Genomic DNA, 26,744 nt, shown 5'->3' on the forward strand with positions numbered 1-26,744 from the left:
CGGAGGGTTAGTGCCCCTCCCCGGAAAACAACTAACTAAAAAAACAAACAATAAGCATCGGACAAGGACTGACCAAACGATGACGACCAAGGACCGGACAAAGGACATGGTTATCGGAACGTGGAATGTAAGGGGAGCGAATGATGAGGTGAAAGAGAGAGAGATTGTCCAGGTGCTTGAGGGTGCGAAAGTGGATGTATGTGGAATAACTGAAACAAAATGGAGAGGAGAAAGTGTGAGAGAATGGGAGTATGGATGGGGTATATGTGCAGGAGTAGGTGAGAATGAGAGGGCAAAGGAAGGAGCATGTATAATTGTGAGTAAAAGATGGAAGAGCATAAGACAGTATGGATCAGTTGGGTCAAGGATTGTGTGGGTAAAGTTGAAAGTTGGAATACAAATGTGGGCGATTGTGTGTGTAAATGCACCAACGCAAGACCGTGCTAGAAGAGTGAGAGAAGAGTTCTGGACAAAGGTAGAAGTGTGCATGGAAAAGTTTGGAAGGAATGAGAGAGTGTTTTTGATCGGTGATATGAATGGTAAAGTTGGGAATGTGAAGGTGGATGGAATAGTTGGTGAGTGGGGTGTGCCTCCTGAGATAGATGAGAATGGGAGTGCGTTAGTGAACATTTGTGCTGAGAGGGGGTTGGTGATAGCCAATACCCTCTTCAGGCATAAAATGATCCACAGGTATACATGGCGAGTGATGAGAAGGGTGGGTGGTGCACTGAATGAAAGGAAGGCAATAATTGATTATGTGTGTGTGGATGAAAGGATGCGAAGATGTGTAATGGATGCAAGAGCTTATAAAGGTTGGGGGAGTGGACTTTCTGACCACTACTTGGTGGTGGCCAGAATTAGGATTCAAGTAAGATGGAGGAATAGAAGAAGGGAAAGACGAGAGGAAGGAGTAGTTGCAAGGAGAGTGGAAAGGTTACAAGAGGATGAGAAAAAGGCAGAGTATAAGAGAGAAGTGGAGGAACGATTGGGCAAATATGAATTGGAGCAGATGGGAGATGTGGAAGGTGTGTGTAGGATAATTACGGAAAAAATATGTGCAGCATGTGATGTGGTGTGTGGAAGGAAGAGAAGACAGAGGGGGGTGCAAGGAACAGCGTGGTGGACTGAAGACGTGAGACAGGCTGTGGCACAAAACAAGAAAGCATACAATGAATGGATGAGAAACAGGGGCGTGGAAGAAGTTGAGAGGCGGAAGAGAGAGTTACATGTAGAAAGAAAGAGAGAGGTGAAAAGATTAGTAAGAGAGAGTAAGAAGAGAGTTGATGAGGAATTTGGAAGGAATTTGAGTGTAAAGTGGAGGGACTGTAAGAAAATGTTCTGGAAAGAGGTGAAAAGAGTAAGACAGGGTGGAAGTGAAGTTAGCAGGGGAGTGAAAGATAAAAATGGTAGATTACTAGTGGAGAAGGGAGAAAAAGTGAGCAGATGGAGAGAACACTTTAAGGAATTCTTGAACATAGAGGATGGAAGTAATGCGAGTATAATTGGCTGGGGAATGGCTGGGAGAAGGAGGGAGGTGTGAAGACAGGAAGAAATCAGTAGGATAGAAGTTGTGGAAGCAATGAAGAAAGTTAAATCAGGGAAAGCCCCAGGAATTAATGGAGTGTGTGGTGAAATGCTGAAGCATGAGGGAGAGATAGTAGTAGAATGGATGTGGAAGATGTGCAGATTGGCCTGGGAGGAAGGTAGAGTCTCGGAGGATTGGAAGTCAGGTATAATTATTCCCTTGTACAAAGGAAAAGGGGAAAAAGAAGTGTGTGGTAATCATAGGGGCATTTGTCTTCTTAGTATAATAGGAAAAGTGTATGGTAGGATACTTATTGACAGAGTTAGAGAAAGAACAGAGAAATTAGTTGGAGAAGAACAGGGAGGCTTTAGGAAGGGAAGAGGTTGTGTAGATCAGATATTCATTCTGAGATCTTTAGTGGAAAAGTTTCTAGAGAAGGGAAAGAAGTTGTATGCGGCTTTCATGGATTTGGAGAAAGCATATGAGAGGGTGGATAGACAAGGATTGTGGGAAGTGTTAAGAATATATGGAGTAGATGGGAAGTTGTTGAATGCTGTGAAGAGTATATACGATGGTGCGAAGGCTGCAGTGCGTGTGGATGGTGAACTAAGTGAATTTTTCTCTTTGAAAGTTGGGTTGAAACAGGGATGTGTCATGTCTCCATGGTTGTTCAATCTGTACATGGATGGGGTAATGAAAGAGGTACAAGGTAGGGTAGTGGATGTTGGAGTGGCCCTGGTGAGAGAGGATAGTGTTTGGAAACTCCCTGTACTGTTGTTTGCAGATGATGCTGTGTTGTTGAGTGAAGACGAAGGGGAGCTGCAAGGCTTGGTGGATGAGTTTGGGAGAGTGTGTAAGAAACGGAATCTAAAGGTGAATGTAGGGAAGAGTAAAGTGATGGTCTTTGAGAGAGGTGAAGTCAGTGAATGTACAGCGAGGTTGGATAGTGAGGAATTGGAAAATGTGAGTACGTTTAAGTACTTGGGTACTTTGATGAGTAAGGATGGAGGTTTGGAGGGTGAAGTGCTTGAAAGGGTACAGCAGGGAAGAAAGGTTGGTGGTTCTTTGAAAGGATGATAAGAAACAGGGAAGTGAGCATGGAGGTAAAAAAGTTACTACATGACAGTATTGTGATACCAACTCTTAACGTATCGAAGTGAAGCTTGGACGTTGTTGGAAGGACACAAGTCAAGAGTGAGAGCAGTGGAAATGAGTTATTTAAGAGGAGCCTGTGGAGTCACATGGAGAGACAGGCTGATGAATGAGGATATAAAGGAGCGTTGTGGTGTGGATGTGGATGTGATAGGATGCATTATGGGGAACACACTGAGGTGGTTTGGCCATGTGGAGAGGATGGAGGGTGAAAGACTGACGAAGAGAGTGTTTGTGAGTGAAGTGGAGGGGGAGGCTGAGGATGAGATGGATGGATGGGGTGGAGAGGTATATGAGAGAGGGGGGTGTGAGTTGAGAGCAGGGCAGTGAAATGGCGGGGGACAGGGCGACTTGGAGGCGATTTGTTTGTGGCCACCCCAAACGGGATTGAGGCGTCTGGCAATAGATAGATAGTTAGATAGATGGGGAAAAAAAAAATATGATATTTAGGGTGGCAGGTCAGGTGAAGAGGGATAATCGGGATATTATAGGTGAGCAGTGTGTGAAGAATAATGAAGGAAGGGTAGTGGTGAACAGTGAGGATATTAAAGATGCATGGAGAGAGCATTATAACTGGTTGTTGAATGAGGAGTTTGACTGGGACAGAGAAGGTTTGGAACCAGCAGATCCAGTGTCTGGCCCTTGGCCTTTGATTGATACTGCTACTGTGAGTGAGATAATAGGCAGGATGAAGGTGGGGAAGGCAGCAGGTGTGTCTGGGTTGACTGCCGAAATGTTGAAGGCCTCAGGCGATATAGGGGTGAGTTTAGTCACTGACCTGATAAATAGGATTATTTATGAGTGTGTTGTCCCAGATGATTGGCTGAAGAGTGTAATTGTAAATTTGTATAAAGGGAAGGGTGATGCCCTGGAAAGAGGAAATTATAGAGGTATAAAGCTTTTAGATCAGATAATGAAGGTAATGGAGAGAGTTTTAGAAGGTATGATTAGAGAAAGAGTGAATATTGATGAGATGCAGTTTGGGTTTATGCCAAGTAGAGGGACCACTGATGCTATATTCATTGTTCTTCAGCTTCAGGAAAAATATATTGGTAGGAGAAGGGATCTTTATTTTGTTTTTGTTGATTTGGAAAAGGCCTTTGACAGAGTCCCTAGAGAGGTGGTGAAGTGGGCAATGAGAAAGCTTGACTTGGAGGAGTGGCTGGTTAGGGTGGTTATGGCTATGTATGTGGGTGCTCACACCCAGGTAAGAGTGAATGGAGATTTGAGTGATGAGTTTTCTGTGAATGTTGGTGTGTATCAGGGGTCAGTCTTGAGTCACATGTTGTTTATCATGGTACTTGAAGCCCTTTCACGTGACTTTAGAAACGGACTCCTGTCGGAGTTGTTGTATGCTGATGATGATTTGGTGTTGATTGCAGAGAACGAAAGGGAGGCAGAGGAACGGTTTAGGAAGTGGAGAGATGGTTTGGGGCACAAGGGTTTAAGGGTAAATGCAGATAAAACAAAAGTGATGATATCTAGGGTTGCTGGCGGTACTGTCAAAGACGAGGGAGAGTGGCCATGTGCAGTTTGCCACAAGGGCGTGGGAAGTAATTCCATCTTGTGCGGTGTGTGTGATAAATGGGTGCATAAGAGATGTAGTGGTATGAGAGGTTGACTGCGAGATAAAGCTGATTTCATGTGTACGGCGTGTCGGGGTGAGCAGGTGGAGATTGGCAGACGTGAAAGGATTGAACTTGCTGGTGAATCTCTTGAGTGTGTGGAAGAGTTTTGTTATTTGGGAGACATGTTGTGTGCTGGAGGTGGGGCTGGAGCTAGCTCTGTGGCTAGGGTGAGAAGTGGTTGGAAGAACTTCAGGGAGCTCTTGCCTCTCCTGACATTGAGAGGACTCTCCCTACGTGCTAAGGGGTCTTTGTATGCAGCATGTGTTAGGAGTGTAATGCTGTATGGTAGTGAGACCTGGGCAGTGAAGGAGGAAGATATTCGCTGGCTCAGACGTGCAGAAATGACAATGATTAAGTGGATGTGCAGTGCGTCGCTGCATCCAAGGCCTGGAGGGGCTAGGTTTACGATGGAAGAGTTGAGATGAAGGATGGGACTGGAGTGTATTGGTGTTGTGATGAGGAGAGGTAGATTGAGATGGTTTGGACATGTGGAGAGGATGGGGGATGATAATTGGGTGAGGAGGGTATATCCATCTATCTATTGCCAGACGCCTCAATCCCGTTTGGGGTGGCCACAAACAAATCGCCTCCAAGTCGCCCTGTCCCCTGCCATTTCACTGCCCTGCTCCCAACTCACACCCCTCTCTCTCATATACCTCTCCACCCCATCCCTCCATCTCATCCTCGGCCTCCCCCTCCCTCTTCCCCCCTCCACCTCACTCACATACACTCTCTTCGTCAGTCTTTCACCCTCCATCCCCTCCACATGGCCAAACCACCTCAGTGTGTTCCTCATAGCGCTTCCTATCACATCCACATCCACACCACAACGCTCCTTTATATCCTCATTCGTCAGCCTGTCTCTCCACGTGACTCCACAGGCTCCTCTTAAATAACTCATTTCCACTGCTCTCACTCTTGACTTATGTCCTTCCAACAATGTCCAAGCTTCACTTCCGTACGTTAGAGTTGGTATCACAGTACTGTCATGTAGTAACTTTTTCACTTCCATGCTCACTTCCCTGTTTCTTATCACTGCTTTCAAAGAACCAGCAACCTTTCTTCCCTGCTATACCCTTTCAAGCACTTCACCCTCCAAACCCCCATCCTTACTCTTCACTCTACCCAAGTACTTAAACGTACTCACATTTTCCAATTCCTCACCATCCAACCTCGCTGTACATTCACGAACTTCACCTCTCTCAAAGACCATCACTTTACTCTTCCCTACATTCACCTTTAGATTCCGTTTCTTACACACTCTCTCAAACTCATCCACCAAGCCTTGCAGCTCCCCTTCGTCTTCACTCAACAACACAGTATCATCTGCAAACAACAGTACAGGGAGTTTCCAAACACTATCCTCTCTCACCAGGGCCACTTCAACATCCACTACCCTACCTTGTACCTCTTTTATTATCCCATCCATGTACAGATCGAACAACCATGGAGACATGATACATCCCTGTTTGAACCCAACTTTCAAAGAGAAAAATTCACTTAGTTCACCATCCACACGCACTGCAGCCTTCGCACCATCGTACATACTCTTCACAGCATTCAACAACTTCCCATCTACTCCATATATTCTTAACACTTTCCACAAACCTTGTCTATCCACCCTGTCATATGCTTTCTCCAAATCCATGAAAGCCGCATACAACTTCTTTCCCTTCTCTAGAAACTTTTCCACTAAAGATCTAAGAATGGATATCTGATCTACACAACCTCTTCCCTTCCTAAAGCCTCCCTGTTCTTCTCCAACTAATTTCTGTGTTCTTTCTCTAACTCTGTCAATAAGTATCCTACCATACACTTTTCCTATTATACTAAGAAGACAAATGCCCCTATGATTACCACACACTTCTTTTTCCCCTTTTCCTTTGTACAAGGGAATAATTATACCTGACTTCCAATCCTCCTGGACTCTACCTTCCTCCCAGGCCAATCTGCACATCTTCCACATCCATTCTACTACTGTCTCTCCCCCATGCTTCAGCATTTCACCACACACTCCATCAATTCCTGGGGCTTTCCCCGATTTAACTTTCTTCATTGCTTCCACAACTTCTATCCTACTGATTTCTTCCTGTCTTCTCACCTCCCTCCTTCTCCCAGCCATTCCCCAGCCACTTATACTCGCAATACTTCCATCCTCTACATTCAACAATTCCTTAAAGTGTTCTCTCCATCTGTTCACTTTTTCTCCCTTCTCCACTAGTAATCTACCATTTTTATCTTTCACTCCCCTGCTAACTTCACTTCCACCCTGTCTTACTCTTTTCACTTCTCTCCAGAACATTTTCTAACAGTCCCTCCACTTTACACTCAAATTCCTTCCAAATTCCTCATCAACTCTCTTCTTACTCTCTCTTACTAATCTTTTCACCTCTCTCTTTCTTTCTACATATATATAACTCTCTCTTCCGCCTCTCAACTTCTTCCACGCCCCTATTTCTCATCCATTCATTGTATGCTTTCTTCTTTTGTGCCACAGCCTGTTTCACCTCTTCAGTCCACCACGCTGTTCCTTGCACCCCTCTCCGTCTTCTCTTCCTTCCACACACCACATCACATGCTGCACATATTTCTTCTGTAAATATCATACACACACCTTCCATGTCTCCCATCTGCTCCAATTCATATTTGCCCAATCGTTCCTCCACTTCTCTCTTATACTCTGCCTTTTTCTCATCCTCTTGTAACCTTTCCACTCTCCTTGCAACTACTCCTTCCTCTCGTCTTTCCCTTCTTCTATTCCTCCATCTTACTTGAATTCTAATTCTGGCCACCACCAAGTAGTGGTCAGAAAGTCCACTCCCCCAACCTCTATACACTCTTGCATCCTTTACACATCTTCGCATCCTTTCATTCACACACACATAATCAATCATTGCCTTCCTTTCATTCAGTTCACCACCCACCCTTCTCATCACTCGCCATGTATACCTGTGGATCATTTTATGCCTGAAGAGGGTATTGGCTATCACCAACCCCCTCCCAGCACAAATGTCCACTAACGCACTCCCATTCTCATCTATCTCAGGAGGCACACCCCACTCACCAACTATTCCATCCACCTTCACATTCCCAACTTTACCATTCATATCACCAATCAAAAACACTCTCTCATTCCTTCCAAACTTTTCCATGCACACTTCCACATTTGTCCAGAACTCTTCTCTCACTCTTCTAGCACAATCTTGCGTTGGTGCATACACACACACAATCGCCCACATTTGTATTCCAACTTTCAACTTTACCCACACAATCCTTGACCCAACTGATCCATACTGTCTGATGCTCCTCTTCCATCTTTTACTCACAACTATACATACTCCTTCCTTTGCCCTCTCATTCTCACCTACTCCTGCACATATACCCCATCCATTCTCCCATTCTCTCACACTTTCTCCTCTCCATTCTGTTTCAGTTATTCCACATACATCCACTTTCGCACCCTCAAGCACGTGGACAATCTCTCTCTCTCTCTTTCACCTCATCATTTGCTCCTCTTACATTCCATGTACTCATTACGAAGTCCTTTGTCCGGTTCTTGGTCGTCATCGTTTGGTCAGTCCTTGTCCGAGGCTTCTTGTTTGTTTGTTTGTGAGGAGGGTGAGAAGTGTTAATATTGGGGGTGGAGTTATGAGGGGTAGACTGAGAAAGACATGAGATGAGGTCATTAAGTGTGACCTCGGGTTTAAGGGACTGAACAGGGAGGCTGCAATGGATCGTGCAATGTGGAGAGCCGCCATTAGGTGACCAAGGCCGACACATGCAAGCATGTTGGAACCTTTAAGAACAAAATGAAACAAAACGAATTCTTCCATATACTTTCCCTACCACACTCAATAAACTTATGCCACGATAAATCTTGCACTCACGTCGGTCACATTTATTTCTGTATAGAGGTACAATCACAGTGTTTTTCCACTCTGCTGGCACAGTTTTACTCATCCATGCCTTCTTACATATCTCCAACAAGCACTTCATTCCACTCTCTCCACTACACTTAAGGATACACCTCATCAAGCCCAGCTGCTTTTCCATTTTTCAGCTGCTGCACAGCACTCTTCACTTGTGTGAGTGTCATGTCTCCTGGTACTGCATTTCTTCTCAGCAACAGGGAAGAAAGGTTGCTGGTTCCTTGAAAGCAGTGATAAAAAACAGGGAAGTTAGCATGGAAGTGAAAAAGCTACTACATGACAGTATTGTGATACCAACTCTAATGTATGGAAGTGAAGCTTGGACCTTGTTGGAGGGACAGAAGTCAAGAGTGAGAGCAGTGGAAATGAGTTATTTGAGAAGTTCCTGTGGAGTCACATGGAGAGACAGACTGACAAATGATTAAGTGAAGGAGCGTTGTGATGTGGATGTGATAGGAAACGTTAGGAGAAACGCACTTAGGTGGTTTGGACATGTGAAGGGGATGGAGAGTGAGAGACTGACGAGAAGAGTGTATGTGAATGAGGTGGAGGAGGGGAGAGGGAGGGGGAGGCCAAGGATGAGATGGAGGGATGGAGTGGAAAGGTTTATGAGAGAGGGGGGTGTGAGCTGGGAGCAGGGCAATGAAATGGCAGGGGACAAGTCGACATGGAGATGATTTATTTGTGGCCACCCCTTACAGGATTTGGGCATCTGGCAATAGATAGATAGATAGACTCTGTCAAAGACGAGGGAGAGTGGCCATGTGCAGTTTGCCACAAGGGCATGGAAAGTAATTCCATCTTGTGCGGTGTTTATGATAAATGGGTGCATAAGAGATGTAGTGGTATCAGAGGTAGACTGCGAGATAATGCTGATTTTATGTGTATGGCGTGTCAGGGAGAGCAGGTGGAGATTGTCAGACGTAAAAGAATTGAACTTGCTGGTGAATCTCTTGAGTGTGTGGAAGAGTTTTGTTATTTGGGAGACATGTTGTGTGCTGGAGGTGGGGCTGGAGTTAGCTCTGTGGCTAGGGTGAGAAGTGGTTGGAAGAAGTTCAGGGAGCTCTTGCCTCTCCTGACAATGAGAGGACTCTCCCTACATGCTAAGGGGTCTTTGTATGCAGCATGTGTTAGGAGTGTAGTGCTGTATGGTAGTGAGACCTGGGCAGTGAAGGAGGAGGATATTCGCTGGCTCATACGTAGAGAAATGACAATGATTAGGTGGATGTGTAGTGCGTCCCTGCGTCCAAGATCTGGGGGGGCTGGGTTCACGGTGGAAGAGTTGAGAGGAAGGATGGGACCGGAGTGTATTGGTGTTTTGATGAGGAGAGGTAGATTGAGATGATTTGGACATGGTGGAGAGGATGGGGGATGATAATTGGGTGAGGAAGGTGAGAAGTGTTATTATTGGGGGTGGGGTGACTAGGGGTAGACCGAGAAAGACATGGGACGAGGTCATTAAGTGTGACCTCAGGGTTAAGAGACTGAACAGGGAGGCTGCAATGGATCGTGCAGCATGGAGAGCCGCCATTAGGTGACCAAGGCTGACGCATGCAAGCATGTTGGAGCCTTTAAAAACGAAACAAAGCGAAACAATAGAATTCTCATCACTAATCTCACCAAAGCTGGCTCCATTTCTGTGGTGGCAAGGCTAAGTTCCAGTTGCTCTCTCTCGTTCATGAGCAGCATAGTGGGGTTTTCACTGTCCAAGAGTCAAAGGTAGACTGATGCAGAGTGGAGACACGTGCCTCATATTTAGACCCCCAGCACCTGAAATCTCCATCAGACGTATTGTGAGCATATATTAGACGGGGTATTATCATGTGGACGTACAACGAGCACAGTTTAATTGTGATGCAGTCATGCTTTATGACGCTTTAGTGGCATGATTCCATCTCATTCATCTTGTGAGAGGTGTGTAAGCATAGTATAAGTGTTTCCCAGTCGCGAATTAGCTTAATGTAACACAGTGCAATCGTAACGTGTGACGTCAGAGCATGAAAACTGTGCAAACTGTCAGGATTCCTTGTGATTTTGACCTATTTCTAACAATAACGCAATCGCCTATGAAAATCATGAATATGTGAACTGGGCTGTAGTCTCTCCTTTTCTCTTTGTTTGTGCAGTAAACCCTCGATTATCTATTATAATTTAGCCATGCCTTACACCGAATAAAGTGAAATGCCAGATATTGCATAGTACCCTCCATCGGCTTAACATTCGGTGTTGAGCCGGATTTTGTGTTACAATCTGTCTTGACCCTCTGTCCTAAAAACTTCGTCATGATTAAAAGAGGAAAACTGAGAGTAAAATACAATAAAGTAATGATGCAGTACAGTAATACAGCACTGACTGGCCACCATTTATGAGCCGGTTGATATGCCTCTATGTTGGATATTGCATAGAATTGCTGGTTACATCCTGTGTAATAGAGCTGAGCCAGGAGTGCCAGATGTTGCATTGGACCAGATATTGTGTTGATGGATAATTGAGAGTTTACTGTATACTGTATTTATCATCCATCTCCTTGCAGTCTATCATTCTCTCCATCCTTCCATCCATCTGCGGTATCTGTCTGTCTATCTATCTGTCTGTCTGTCCCCAATCTCCTGGTCAGTCTCTCATCTTTCCTTCCATCTGTCTGTCTGTCTGTCTTGCTGGTTATTTATGTCTTCGCATCTGTCTCTGTCTGTATCAGTCTATATCTAGCGATCTGTATCTGTCCATCTATCTGTCTGTCTGTCTATCCATATATATGTGATATATTATGTGATTATATGATATGATGATTATTTAATATTTATGTGATAATTTGTGTGCCAATATGTGATGATGATAATAATAATAATAATAATAGTCATAATGACAGCAGTAGCACAAATAATAATAATAATAATAATAATAATGATAACAATTCCAGTCATAGCCACAGTTGCCCTTGCCTTCCTCCTCCTGCCCATGTGTCAGTACGTCAGTCGACCGTGTTCTGATAATAAGAAGTAGGTGTTTTATGGTGTTTTCTAGTGTTTTATGATGTTTGTGGGCATGAGAGACTGACTAGGAGAGGAGGAGAGTACCTGTAGTGGTAGGAGGCATGTAGACTCTGACTAGGAGAGTGTATGTGTGAGCAGACTGTCCTGATAAGTACTGTAGATGTTTTTTTATTTTATGCTGTTTGTGGGCTTGAGGGACTGACTAGAAGAGGAAAGACAGAGACTGACTAGGAGAGCAAGAGAGTGACTAGAAGAGGAGAGATTGACTAGGAGAGTGTACGGTAATCCCTCGATTATTTGGATGTCCATTGTCTGAACAATCCATTATTTGGATGTCCATTATCTGAACAATCCATTATCCGGATGTCTGTTATCTGAACAATCCATTATCCGGATGTCCATTATCTGAACAATCCATTATCCGGATGTCCATTATCTGAACAATCCATTATCCGGATGTCCATTATCTGAACAATCCATTATCCGGATGTCCGTTATCTGAACAATCCATTATCCGGATGTCCATTATCTGAACAATCCATTATCCGGATGTCCATTATCTGAACAATCCATCAGGATGCAGTGATCTGACTGTTTGAAACCATTTTTCATACATTTTTCCATTTTATCCAGACAAAATACTTGTGTCTGGGTGAAAATTACGGCCGCACAAACATTTTCGCCCGGTTGGGCCATTTTCTTCATGTTTTTTTTCATGTCACTGCATGGTATGGCCCAGCAGTGGTGAGTGCTTGTCTGTGGTTGAAGGGTCTGCTTGACCATAGTAATTGCGTGGCTGTGGTTTATAGGTCTGATTTACCGGATAAGATAGTGTTAAAGAAGAGGAACAAGTGTTGTACAGTACTATACACTGTAGTGGCCTTTTACACTGGCTTTCAAAGTTAGGTTATGTACAAAGGGGAACCAGGGAAGAAGTCCATTATCCTGATGATCCAGTTTCCGAACATGTCTTTGGCTCTATTGCCTCGGATAATTGAGGGATCACTGCATATGTGAATGACGTGGAGGGGGACACGACAGTCAACTTTGTTCAGGTAATATATTATTTGTGTGTGTTCTTACCTAATTGTATCTTTACAGGAATGAGTCAAGCTCATACTGTCCCGTGTCTTAAACCATATTTATCGTACATATCCTTAAATTTGTGAATTGTTTTGGCACACATTATTTCATTCGGTAGTGCATTCCACTGATCAATTGCTTTGTTTGGGAAACTGAATTTCCTCACGTCTTTATCACCTCTCTTCTTATGCAGTGTTTTGCAGTGTCCTCTTGCTGATGCTTCCCCATATGTTAAGTGATCATTTATGTCTATTTTCTCCTTCCCTGATATGCATTTATATAGCATTATCATGTCACCTCTTTTCTTTCTCTCCTGTAGTGTTGGTAGATTCAGTTTATTTAGTCGTTCTTCGTAGCTTAGATCCCTTAAGCTTGGTATCCATCTTGTAGCGGCCCTTTGAACTTTTTCAATCTTGTCTATGTGTTTTTTGAGATGAGGACTCCAGACTACTGATGCATATTCCAGGGTTTGTCTGATGAATGATGTTATTATCCTTCTTAGCATGTCTTCATTTATGTATGTGAATGCTATTCTCATATTTGCAAGCAGTGTATACATGTTCTGTACCTTCTCACTGATGTGGTCAGCCGGAGATAGTCTGTTATTGATAATCACACCTCTCTTTCTGATGTGTGTAGGGTTTTATTTCCTAATGTATAATCCCAGTCAGGTCTTTTTCCACTTTTACCAAACTTGATTACATGACACTTGTCCACATTGAATTCCATTTGCCATGTATTACTCCATTCATGAAGTTTATTTAATTCTTCTTGTAGCTCCCTACAAGAGTCTGTGTTAGTAATTCTCCTTTGTATTTTTGCATCATCTGCAAACATATTTAGATAGCTTTCATTTCCAGTGTTACTGTCTATATCATTTATTTACACTAAAAACATGATTGATGCCAGCATTGAGCCCTGTGGTACTCCACTAGTCACTTCTTTCCATGATGAGTAGTTTCCCCTTAGTACTGTTCTCATTTCTCTTTTTTTTTGAGAAAGTCTTGCATCCAACAAAACAGTTTGCCTCGAATTCCTCCTTGATGGTACAGTTTCCATAAAAGTCTTTGGTGTGGTACTGTGTCAAATGCTTTCTTGAAATCTAAATAGATTCTGTCCACCCATCCTTCTCTTTCCTGTATTGTGTCTGTTACTCTGTCATAGTAGCTCAACAGATTAGTAACACATGATTTTCCTTTTCTGAAACCAAACTGTCTTTCTGTTATCATACTGTGTTCTTCTAGATGATTTACCCAAGCTTTTCTTATAAGCTTTTCTAATACCTTGCTTACAACACTGGTCAGTGATACTGGTCGGTAGTTGAGTGGATTTTGTCTATTCCTTTTCTTGAATAAGGGGACAATATTTGCTTTTTTCCAAATATCAGGTAGTTTACCTTGCCTCAAGGATTTCTTGAAAATTAAAAATAATGGTTTACTTAACTCCTTTGCATATTCTCGTAGCACCCAACATGAAGTTTCATCAAGACCATTTGCTTTTCCTCTGTCTAATTTACTTAACTCCTCCTGTATTACTTTTTTTGATGTTTGTGTATCTGGTAGTATGCGTGGACATGCATGTTCTACATAGTCCCTCTCAAAATTTTTTTCTTCTGTAAAAAATGATTGGAAATTCTTATTTAGTGATTCACAAATATCTTTCTCTTGTGTATAGGTGATTCCCTCGTCTGTAATGGATTGTATTATATCTTTTACTTTGGTTTTGCTTCTGATGTAGCTGTAAAATAGCTTTGGTTGATCACTACTTTTATTTATGATATCCTCCTCAAACTGTGTGTGTGTGTGTATTTACCTATTTGTATTTACCTATTGGTAGTATACAGGAATTGAGCAATGCTCGTGTTGTCCTGTCTCCATATCCACATTTATCAAGTCTACCTTTACACACATGAATGTTTTTCTCATGCACCACCTCTTTGTCTAAGTCGTTCCAAATATTTAAGTATATACCTAATTGTGATATGCACGGAATGTACTATGCTCGTGGGTTTCCGTCGCTGTTTCTCAATAAGTCGAATTTAACTTTAAACTCGTTTAAGTTTTTAGACTGGACGATCTCTTTGTCCAGGCTATTCCATAAGTCTATACTTCTGTAAGGAAAGGTATATTTCTTGATATCCTTCAAGCAGCTTGACTTTTTCAATTTCATTCCATGTCCTCTTGTTGCTCTCTTATCCCATACAAACAGATCTTCTTTGTCAATTTTATCTACTCCCACCATGGTCCTGAACACCGCAATCATGTCTCCCCTCTTTCTCCTTTCCTCTAACGAAGGCAAATCCATTTTTTCCAGCCTCTCTCTGTATGACAGGTCTGTCAGACTGGGGACCATCTTGGTTGCTGTTCTTTGTATTCTCTCAATCTTGTTTATATCTTTCTTTTTGTGTGGGCACCACACTACCGCTGCATATTCTAACCTGGGGCGGATCATGGCCACTATCAATTTTTTCATCATTTCCTCATCTATATAATGAAATGCTACTCTTATGTTAGTCAAGAGCTTATAAGTCTCTCCAACTATCTTGTTAATGTGCTTTTCTGGTGACAAACTATCTTGGACCAGCACTCCCAAATCTTTCTCTTCTCTCCTTTTTGTGATTAATTCATTACCCAAAAAATAATTCAGTGATGGTCTCCTGGTACTTTTACCCATTTCCAATATTTTACATTTCTTTACATTAAATTTCATTTCCCACGTCCGGCTCCAATTGTGTATCCTATCCAAATCCTCCTGCAGTATTTTACAATCCTCCTCAACCTCTATCTTCCTCAAGATCTTTACATCATCAGCAAACAGACTTGCATAACTGTTCACTCCATCTGCCATATCATTTACGTAAATCAGGAACATTACTGGCGCCAACACTGAGCCTTGAGGGACTCCACTTGTTACCTCCCTCCATCCAGACATCTTTTCCTTTATTACTGTCCTCATTTGTCTGTCTCTCAAAAAGTCTCTCATCCATTCCAGAAGTATCCCCTTTAGTCCTCCTATATATTCTAGTTTCCACATTAGTCTCTTATGAGGTACCTTGTCAAAGGCCTTCTCTAAGTCTAAGTACACACAATCCACCCAACCATCTCTCTCCTGTACCACATCAATCGCTCTTGAGTAAAAGCTCAATAAGTTTGGAACACATGACCGTCCACTTCTGAATCCAAACTGACATTCAGCCAAAATATTCATCTCTTCCAGATATTTTATCCATCTGTCTTTCAGGATTCTCTCACACAGTTTTGCGACCATGCTGGTTAGAGACACTGGTCTATAATTCAGGGGTTCTTCCCTGTTTCCTCCCTTGTAAATTGGTACCACATTTGCCCTCTTCCATTCTTTTGGCACTTTCCCCTCTTCCAGTGAGCATACAATTAAGCTCTGAATTTTATCCGCCAGTTGTTCTCTGCATTCCTTCAGTACCCAGTTAGAAATTCCATCAGGTCCTGGGGCTTTCCTTACATCTTGAGTTTCCAGTAATTTATACACTTCCTGTACCTCCACTTTTATATCTTTCATCACCGGAACATTTCTAATCACTCCCTCCCCTTCCACAAGCTCCTTTTCTTTAGTGAAAACTGACTGGAAACGTTTGTTCATTATTTCTGCTTGCATTGCCGCATCCTTAAAGACCTCTCCTTCTACTTTCAGCTTGGAGATTCCTTCCTTTTGTTTCAGTTTGCCATTAACAAATCTGTAAAACAGTTTGGGTTCATCCTTGCATTTGTCAATTATACCTTTTTCAAAATTCCTTTCTTCTTCCCTACGTATTCTTGTGTATTCGTTTCTTGTTCTTTTATATTCTTCCTTTGTTCTGTCGTTACCTCTCTTTCTCCAATTGTTCCACGACTTATCTCTCTCTTTTTTTTGCTATCATACACCTTCTATTAAACCACTCCTTTTTCCTGTTTTCTTTCCCTCTTACTCTTGGTACAAATTTTTCCACTCCCAAATTATAGAGGTCTAGAAAGATATCCCACTTCCTCTGTATCTCTCTTGTTTCTCTGAATTTTCTCCAATCCGCATTTTCAAAAAAGTTTCTCAATCCTGTAAAATTTGCTTTGCCAAAGTTGTATCTTCCCTGTCTATGAAGCTCGTCTCTTGGCACGACGTTTCCTATTAACATCTGGAACTCAGTGACCACGTGATCACTTTTTCCCAAAGGACAGAGATATTCCAATGACTCTATTACATCGGGTTCTTTGGTGAAGAGTAAATCTAACCTTGCTGGTGTGTCCTCACCTCAAAACCGTGTCTCTTCTTTGACCCATTGCGTCATCACATTATTCATTATTATATTTGATAACATAGTGCCCCACGAATCCTCGCCGCCTCCCGAGTACCATTCCTCCCAGTTCACCTCATTACAATTAAAGTCACCCACCAAAATTATATTATTGCTTTTCTCAATTATTTTTTGCAAGTAGCTAGCCATATCTGACAACATCTCATGGTATTTGTCATCCTTCCATGCTCTCGTCTTTGGGGGAACATACACTACCGCCATATCTCTCTTAACATTCTCTCCAGTTTCTAATTTCATATATATCACTTCAGGCCTGCCTTCTCCCATTTCCACAGTATCTACATTTATCTTGTTCTTCACTGCTATCATCACTCCTCCTCCCTTTTTTTCTTTTCTGTCTTTTCTCCACAGTTTGTATTTACCATCTCCCAAATGAACATCAATATCTTCTCTTAATTTGGTCTCTACAAAGCACATGACATCAGGTTCATGTTCTCTCAAGAAATCATTAATTTCGATCCTTGTCGATATGAAACCATCAACATTAGTATATATCACCTTCAAATTATTTTTGACATTATTAATACCCTCTTCTCTCCTACTCTCTGTCCGTACCACTTCCTCAACTTCTGATCTTTCACAACCATCCCCCCTAGTTTCCTTCACTTCTATTTCCTTAAATACCATTTCCTTACTTTCATATCCAATACTCTCCAAAAAAAAGTATTACGTTCTTCCTCTGTCCTCTTATCATTTTTTTCCTTTACTTCTTCCTTTAATGATTTTAAAACTTCTCTTTCTTCTTCATTCAGATCTTTTCTTATTATAATATTTTCCATCCCCGCCTCTTTGCTTAATTTCCAGGTCACTTTAAGTATCTCATTTATTACACTTTCTGATGTAAACTTGACTCTCATTGGTCTTGTTTCCCCTTTCTTATAAGGCCCCATCCTCCTTACTTCCTCAATTTCTTTTACCCACTTGTCTCCTTCGGGGTCAATCTTGCTTAATATTCCTCTCACCATGTTCGTGTCTCTCTCGAGTCTTGCGAACCTAACCTTTTCTTCCTCTTCCCTGTTTCCAAATACTACCACACATCTGTTCCTTTCTACAGTTTCTCTCACTATTTTCTCATTTTTCTTCAGTATTTTCACTACATTTTCTTCCATTTCTTTCTTGTTCATTTCCCTTTCTTCCTGGATGATCTCTCTTAAGCTGACCACTTCTTTCTGTTCTTCTTCTACGTGTGCCCACTTTGCCTTATGTTCTTCTAATACTTTACTCACCTTCTCCGTTTTATTAGTACTCTCTTCAAGTTTCCTCCTCAGTTCAACATTTTCCCTCTTCAAATTCCTAATCTCTTCATTGGCTGTTTCATTGGACTGGATCAGACTCTGTATGGTGGTTTCCGTATTTCCTGACACATCCTTTATCACTAGATTCTCTACTTTTTTTTCGAGTTCACTAATCCTCATAATTAATGTTTTCACCAGGTCCATGACATTAGTATTAGCATCAAATCCTTGAAATTCCATTCCCTCATTGTTTACATTTTCGGCCATGTTTAATGTAAAGTACAGTAATCCCGCATTTTTTGCGGATTTTTTGTCTACGGTTTTGCCCTCTCGCGGATTTTCTTAACATTAATAAGTTCAACTAAAATATCCTTGAATATACAGAAAACAAAAAATTTGAAATTCCCGCAGCTTCCAATTGTAGAGCGGTAAACTCACGCCACCCTCTGTCCCTTTCCTGCGGCCCCTCTGCCAGTGTTACCATATGTAGCATAATTTTATTCTTTTAGCATAATTTTGATCAAATTTTCGAGTCTGGAATATTTTTTAGCATATTAGAAGTTTTAGAATCATTCTAGCATAATAAAGAATGGAATGGAATATTTTTGGAATAATTTTATAAAAGCTACAAATCAGAGAGAGAGAGAGAGAAAAAGAGAGAGAGAGAGAGAGGGAGAGACGAATAAGGTAAGAAGATGTTTGAATAGTTGGTTACTTTCAGTTTGGGCTTGGTTGGGTTGGATTAGGTTAGGTTAGGTTAGGTTAGGTTGGATTAGGTTAGGTTAGGTTTTAGGTTAGGTTCGGTTTGGTTCGGTTAGGTTAGGATAAGTTTGAGCTTTGTACTTTACCCATGAAACCTAGGTTTTTCCGATGGATTTTGGTATGATTCATTCGATTTTCAGCTTCATTTCAGTCGGAAATGACCATTTTCTGTTTCCCCCCCTCCCTATAACCTCTGATTCCCCAAAGATCCCCCATTATTGCAGGGGGATGGGGGGGGGTCTTATCTCAAAATCTGGTTATTTCTGACGGAAATGATGCTCAAAATCGAATGAATCACATCAAAATCCATCAGAAAAAAGTAAGTTTCGTAGTTTCGTGGGAAAAAGCAGTATGGGCAGAAACCGATATTTATCCTCTTACTGTATGTAGGTTCATTTTAATATTTCCATAGTAAACAATACATAATTAATATGTTGCACGAATATGTATAGAATTTTATCATTTTGCTTCAAGTTAGCATAATTCATTTTTTACTTGGAACAGATTTGCTCAATCTAGCATAATTTTTTCATTGCCCTAGCATAATTTCGTTGTTTGGATATGGCAACACTGCTCTCTGCCCCGCATTCCTCAGTCCACGCCTGACTGCCTCACGTGTATGGTGTACTTGTAACCGCAGTATGATACGAGCCTCTTGCCTCCCACTTGCTTTCCACATGGCCCCAGGACGTAAGCCAGCCTCACCAAAGGCTAATAATACAATTAGTAAGAACTCCAAAGTGACAAAACGATCAAGAAAAGTTATGACCTTAGCAGAGAAAATTATGTTACTGGACAAGCTAAGAAACGACCGTGGGAGTGTTTGCTATCACCAGTTAATGCATCTTTTTATTTTGTATTGTTTTGTGAATAAATGTGTAGATAATTGTGTATTACAGTACGGTGTGTACGTTTTTCCTTCATAATGGAGTATGTGCTTTCAATCTTGTAAGAAGGTATTTCGGGATGAGTATGGAGGTTTCGGGACAATTCGCAGTCACAACAAACACAAAACAATTCGCCTTCATTAATGAAGATAGCTATGGGTGACGCTAGAATATAATTCAAAGGCAACTACAGCGAGGAAGAAACAAGTTAATTATTGACTAAAGGAGCAACTAATAAATAATATCCAGAACCTACGCTACTGAACATAGACTTTGCTGGATCCCCCTGAAATATAGTTATTAAAGTATTGATTAATTAATAAGTATATTGATAAAAGTATTGATTAGTATATTTATAGAATGGCGGGGAATCGTCCAGGGTGCGTATTGTTCTGAAGGGGAATCGTCCATGTTTTGACGTGGAATTGTCTGATGGCGAATTGTCTCACAATCAGTATGGACATGGACTGTGTGATGGGCAGCATGGTGGACACAAGTGTAAGTTTCAATTGTTAATAGAGTATTCGCGGAATTGACTTTTCGCGGGGGTTACAAGAACGTAACTACCGCGAAATATGCGGGATTACTGTACCAAAACAGCTGTTACCGAATAAGCCACAAACATTCATGTATACTATTGCCAACAAATCTTTACATTTTTGGTAGTCTACTAACTTTCATTATTTTAAATTTAAAGAAAGACCCTAGGAGACAGGACAGACAAAATTCCTGAAACTACTCAAGGTTAGGAGCGATGGCTGGGACGTCCGCTCTCTCCGGCTGTTCGTGTGCGTGTGTGTGTGTGTGTGTGTGTATGTGTGTGTGTTTTATGGTGTTTGTGGGCATGATAGACTGACAAGGAAAGCATCTGGAGGAGGTGGGGGCATGGAGAGAGTGGAGAAACTGAGAGACTGACTAGGAGAGGAGAGATTGATTTAGGAAGTGCATGAGTGAGCTTTAGTGTTCGGTGGGGGCGGTACCCTTTATTGATTCATTCATTGTACAGTAGTGATATTCTGTTCCATGGTAACTCTGCAGTGAGTGACAAGCCAAATGATTTCATGTAAACCAGGAATTCATTTAATACACTGGGTGGTAACCTTATAGTCAACCAATTTGTGTTCTCAGGATGTAAAAACTGGGTTGACGGAGGTTTAGTGCCTCTCCCTGGAAAACAGCTAACTAAAAAGGCAAACAAAATGCCCCGGACTAGAACAGACCAACAGGTGATGACCAAAGACATTACAGAGGACATGGTAAGGATGCAAATGATAATGTGAAAGAGAGAGAGATTGTCCAGGAGCTTGAGAGTGCAAAAGTGAACATATGTGGATTGACTGAGACTAAATGGGAGGTTAGAGTGTGAGAGAGTAGGAGTGTAGATGGGGTGTATGTGTGGGAGTAGGTGAAACTGAGAGAGCAAAAGAGGGTGGATGTATTGTTGTGTGCAAGAGATGGAAGGAGAATATAAGAGAGTATGGATCAGTTGGTTCAAGGATTGTGTGGGTAAGATTAAAAGTAGAAATACAATCATGGGCAATTGTGTGTGTATATGCACCAGCGGAAGACCCGTGCTTGTAGAGTGAAAGGAGTTCTGGGCAAATGTGGAAGTGTGCATGGAAAAGTTTGAGAAGAATGAGAGAGTGTTTTTGATTGGAAATATGAATGGAAAAGTAGGGAATGTGAAGGTGGATGGGGTAGTTCGTGAGTGAGGTGTGCCTGCAGAAGTGGATGAAAATAGCAGTGCTTTAGTGTACATCTGTGCAAGAAGGGGGAAAGAGATCTGTAGGATAGAAGTAGTGGAGGAAGTGAAGAATGTCAAAATGGGGAATGCCCAAGGAATTGATGGGGAGTGTGGTGAAATGCTGAAGCTTGGGGGAGAGGTACTAGTAGAATGGATATGGAAGATGTGTAGATTGGCCCTGGAAGTAGGTACTGTACAGTCCCAGTAGATTGGAAATCCAGTATTATAATTCCCCTGTACAAAGGGAAAGGGGGAAAAGGAAGTGTCTGGTAATCATAGAGGCATTTGTTTTCTGAGTTTAATAGGAAAAGTATATGGTAGGATGCTTATTGACAAAGTTAGGGAAGTAACAGAGGAATTATCTGGAGAAAAACAAGGAGGTTTTTGGAAGGGAAGAGGTTGTGTAGAACAGATATTCATCCGTAGATCTTTAGTGGAAATGTTTTCTAAAGAAGGGAAGGAAGTTGTATGCAGCCCTCAAGGATTTGGAGAAAGCATATGAGAGTGGATAGACAAGGAATGTGGAAAATATTAAGAATATATCACAAAAGTGATGGTATCTAGGGCTGGTGGCGGTACCGTCAAAGAAGGAGATTGGCCATGTGCGATTTGCCACGGGCATGGGAAGTATTTCCATCTTGTCATGTCTGTGATAAATGGGTGAATAAGAGATCAGATGTTGAATGAAAGATAAAATGGTAGTAGTATCAGAGGTAGACTGCGAGATAATGCTGATTTCATGTGTGCGGTGTGTCGGGGAGAGCAGGTGGGGATTGTCATGCATGAAAGGATTGAACTTGCTGGTGAGTCTCTTAAGTGTGTGGAAAAATTTCGTTGTTTGGGAGACATGTTATGTGCTGGAGATGGGGCTGGAGCTAGCTCTGTGACTAAACTGAGGAGTGGTTGGAAGAAGTTCAGGGAACTGTTGCCTCTCCTGACATTGAGAGGGCTCTCCCTCCATGCTAAGGGATCTCTGTATGCAACATGTGTAAGGAGTGTAATGCTGAATGGTAGTGAGACCTGGGGAGTGAAGGAAGAGGATACTCGCAGGATCAGTTGTACGGAAATGACAATGATTAGGTGGATGTGCAGTGCATCTCTGAATGCGAGGCCTAGGGGAACTAGGTTTATGATGGAATAGTTGAGGGATATGATGGGACTGGAGTGTATGAGTGTATTGGTGTTGTGATGAGGAGAGGTAGATTGAGATGGTTTGGACATGTGGAGAGGATGGGGGATGATAATTGGATGCAGAAAATGAGTAGTGATCATCATCATCATCATCATCATCATCATCTGGACCTCCATCCCACCCTAGGGCAGGGTGAGGAGCAGCAGTGTCCAGAAGTGTTATTGTTAGGAATAGCATTGCGAGAGGGTGACCGAAAAAGACCTGGGACAAGGTCATTAGTGGTAGGTGATAGCGACCATCATCCACTCACTTGATGTAGTGCTGCCTACTTCTTCGATAGCCTATATCATTCTTTTTCTGTGCCTGCCCTCCTCTCTTCCTATTTCTCCCAACTTTCCTGTCACTTCTTATTGCTTTTCTTTCCTTTACAGGCGGCTTTACATTGAGTGAGAAGCCAAATGGTTTCCTGTAAGCTAAGAAACCATTTACAACGCTGGATGGTAACCATATAACCACACCATACATGCTCCCTACATGTCAGCAAGTGAGTTGGTGGAGGGTTAGTGCCCCTCCCAGTAAACAAATAACTCAAAGTCAAATGGCCATCCCTTACGGGATTATGGCATCTGGCAATAGATAGATAGATAGATGAGGTCATTTAGTGTGACCTCAGAAATAAGGGACTGAATAGGGAAGCTGCCAGAATCCGAGCACCACAAGAGCCGCCTTTAGGTGACCAAGGCCGACACATGGAAGCATGTTGGAGCCTTCAGAAATGAATGAATGGTATAGGGTAAATGGGAAGCTGTTGAATGCCATGAAGAATATGTATGAGAATGCTAAGGCTGCAGTGCGTGTGGATGGTGAAGTGAATGAATTTTTCTGTCTGAATGTTGGATTGAAACGGATGTGTCTTGACTCCATGGTAGTTCAGTCTGTATATGGATGGAGTTAGAAAAGAGATACATGGTAGGGCCGTGGATGTTAGATCGGCCTTAATGAGAGGGGGCAGCGTTTAGAAACTTCCTGTTCTGTTGTTTGCAGATGATACTGTATTGGTAAGTGAAGACGAAGGGGAACTGTAATGCTTGACGAATGAGTTTAGAAGAATGTGTAGGAAATGGAATCTAAAGGTGAATGTAGGAAAGAGTAACATTATGATCTTCGAGAGAAATGGTGTCACTGAATGGACAGTGAGGCTGGATGATGAGGAAGTGGAAAATACGAGTGCATTTAAGTTCTTAGGTAGTGTGAGTAGTAATGATGGAAGTTTGGAGGATGAAGTGTTGGAAAGGGTGCAACAGGGAAGAAAGGTTGCTGTTTTTTTTTAAAGCAGTGATAGAAATAGGAAAGTGAGCATGGAAGTAAACAAGTTTCTGCTTGACAGTATTGTGGTACCAACTCTAATGGTTGGATGTGAAGCTTGGACCTTGCTGGAAGGATACAGGTCAAGAGTGAGAGCAGAGGAAATGAGTTGTTTGAGGGGAGCATGTGGAGTTGCATGGAGAGACAGACTGACAAATGAGGAGGTGAAGGAGCATTGTGGTGTGGATGTGGATATGATAGAAGGCATTAGAAGAAATACATTGTGGTGGTTTGGCAATGTTGAGAATATGGAGATCGACAGACTAATGAGGAGAGTGTATGTGAGTGAGCTGGAGAGGGGAAGAGGGAAGGAGAGGCTGAGGATGAGATGGAGAAATGGAGTGGAAAGGTATATGAGAGACGAGTGCGTGAGCTGGGGGAAGGGCAGTGAAGTGGCGAGGGACAGGCGACATGGAGGTGATTTGTTTGTGGCCACCCCTTACGGGATTAAGGCGTCTGGCAGTAGGGAGATAGATAGACAAATAATGAGTGAGTTGTCGTGCTCCGATAATATACGTTGGTGTTTTTTGGTGATTGTAGGCTTGAGAGACTGACTGCGAGGGGCGAGAGATGCAGTGTGAGATGTAGAGACTGACTAGGAGAGTTTATGTGTAAGAGTGAGGTGGAAGGGGACAGAAGTATGCTGAAATGTGTTTTTCTGTGTTTTATGATGTTTTATGGTGTGTGGATATGGGCTTGAGAGACTGACTAGGAGAGGATAGACTGGCTAAGAGAGTGTCTGTGTGAGCACAAAACCCAGGACAAGGTGAAGAGACTGACTAGGAGAGTATGTGTGAGTGAAGTGGAGGGAGAGACAAGAAGTATGTTTAATGGTGTTTTTCTTTGTTGTATGGTGTTTGTGGGCTTGAGAGACTGACTAGGAGAGTGGCTAGGAGAGGAGAGACTGACTAGGAATGTATATGGTGTGTGGATATGGGCTTGAGAGACTGACTAGGAGAGGATAGACTGGCTAAGAGAGTGTCTGTGTGAGCACAAAACCCAGGACAAGGTGAAGAGACTGACTAGGAGAGTATGTGTGAGTGAAGTGGAGGGAGAGACAAGAAGTATGTTTAATGGTGTTTTTCTTTGTTGTATGGTGTTTGTGGGCTTGAGAGACTGACTAGGAGAGTGGCTAGGAGAGGAGAGACTGACTAGGAATGTATATGTGTGGGTGGAATGGAGGGGGAGACCAGGGATAAGAAGGAGGGATGGAGAGATTGAGAGACTGACTAGGAGAATGTGTATGTGTGTGTACATTATGTGTATGTTTGTTTTAATCCTGTGTATGTGTTTTAAAGTTTTTTTTTTTTCACAGAATATTGTTTGGTGTGTGTGTTTGTGTGTGTGTGTGTATATATATATATATATATATATATATATATATATATATATATATATATATATATATATATATCAGTGTATATATATATAATGTCTGTCTGCCTACCTGTGTGTCTGTGCATATGTATACTTGTATGTGTGTGTATTTTTTTTACAGGGCTGTGGAATCGGTACCCAAAACACCCGACCCCAGCTCTGACTTCCTTGATCTCCTGTGTGTCCGACTCTGTCTCCGACCCCTTAGGGTTTCTCTGTAATAAATTTGCCATGATGACTTACACGTGATGTCATTCCATCACAACTGCATGAAGCATCAAGCTGCTTTTAAAACCCATGTTCTTAAAAGTTAGACTTTAATGGTTGTAGCCACAATATGACAAAATGATAGTTTCTTAAATCTGCTGATTGTGGTGTCTATTTACATTCTGTTCTTGTTGTGCCATTGACAGATGGTAGCACCTATGTTTATGTTGATTATAAACAAAGAACAAGAGACCAACAAACAACTCCTAAATAAAATGTGGAAAGTAAGAGAAATGAAAATAGGACTGCAGCAGCGACAAGAAATAAAACTAAAGGAGCTGTTGTTCGAAAGGCAGTAGCTCCACATTACATCTACATCATGTTTAAAAATTCTCTACTAGTGGTCAGAGCCGGAGTCAGAGTTGGGACATTTTTACCAACTCCGACTCCGATTCCATCATCACCATAATTGTTTCTTACTCCAACCCGATTTTGACTTCACAGCCCTATGTTTGTATGTGTACTTCTATGTATGTACATGTTTTATCAGTGTTTTAATAGGTGTTTTTTCCACAGGATCTCATTTGGTGTGTGTGTATGCATATATGTGTATGTATGTATGTCTGTGACTGTACATCTCAACAGTTACTTCAACAAACAAGGGATGAGGCTATGGCACACCTAATGTCTGACTTGGCTCGTATCTCTGACTGGGGTAAAAATAATCTGGTTGTTTTTAAAGCATCTAAGACTCAGTTCTTACACCTATCAACCCGACAAAATCTTCCACAGGTATACCCACTAATGTTTAATAATATTCAGCTTAATCCTGCATCATCCTTGAACATGCTTGGGGTTTCATTTACTCGGGACTTATCTTGGAAAGATCATATTACATCTCTTGTAAAATCTGCTTCCAAGAGATTGGGTGTGCTAAGCCGACTCCTCTCTTTCTTTACCCCTGCACAATTTTTGACTCTATACAGGGGTTTTATCCACCCCTGTGTGGAGTACAACTCTCATGTGTGGGGAGGCTCCCCACATACAGCTCTTCTCAATAAGGTGGAGTCAAATGCTTTTCGTCTCATTAACTCTCCTCCTCTTACTGACTCCCTTCAACCTCTGTCTCTTCGCCGCACTGTTGCATCTTTATCTCTTTTCTATCGCTACTTTAATGGTCACTGCTCCTCTGAACTGTCTGCTTGCATTCCTCCACCTCTACGACGGGCGCGTAGCACCCGTCTGGCAGCAAATTCTCATCCCTTTTCTGTCCAACTCTCTAATGCAAGAGTTAACCGTTACTCCCAGTCTTTCATTTATGCAACAGGTCAGCTCTGGAACTGTCTCCCTCTGTCTGTATTTCCTGCTGCTTAGGATCTCCAGTCTTTCAAACGCAGTGTGTCC

The 26,744-nt window shown here is 42.1% G+C and overlaps 1 protein-coding gene across 1 annotated transcript in view; it reads left to right on the forward strand.

The window, feature by feature from the left end:
• Window positions 1–26,744, forward strand: part of LOC145416409 (signal peptide peptidase-like 3) — a 295,615-nt gene that overhangs the window by 117,688 nt on the left and 151,183 nt on the right. Inside the window, exon 5 of the mRNA XM_080285356.1 lies at window positions 11,155–11,233. Within this exon, the coding sequence (XP_080141482.1) occupies window positions 11,155–11,233 (79 nt within the window). The remainder of the gene's footprint in view (window positions 1–11,154; window positions 11,234–26,744) is intronic.

The sequence above is a fragment of the Coenobita brevimanus genome, chromosome 106 (genome assembly GCF_032717465.1).
Source record: "Coenobita brevimanus isolate Jiangsu-jjx chromosome 106, ASM3271746v2, whole genome shotgun sequence".
NCBI lineage: Eukaryota > Metazoa > Arthropoda > Malacostraca > Decapoda > Coenobitidae > Coenobita > Coenobita brevimanus.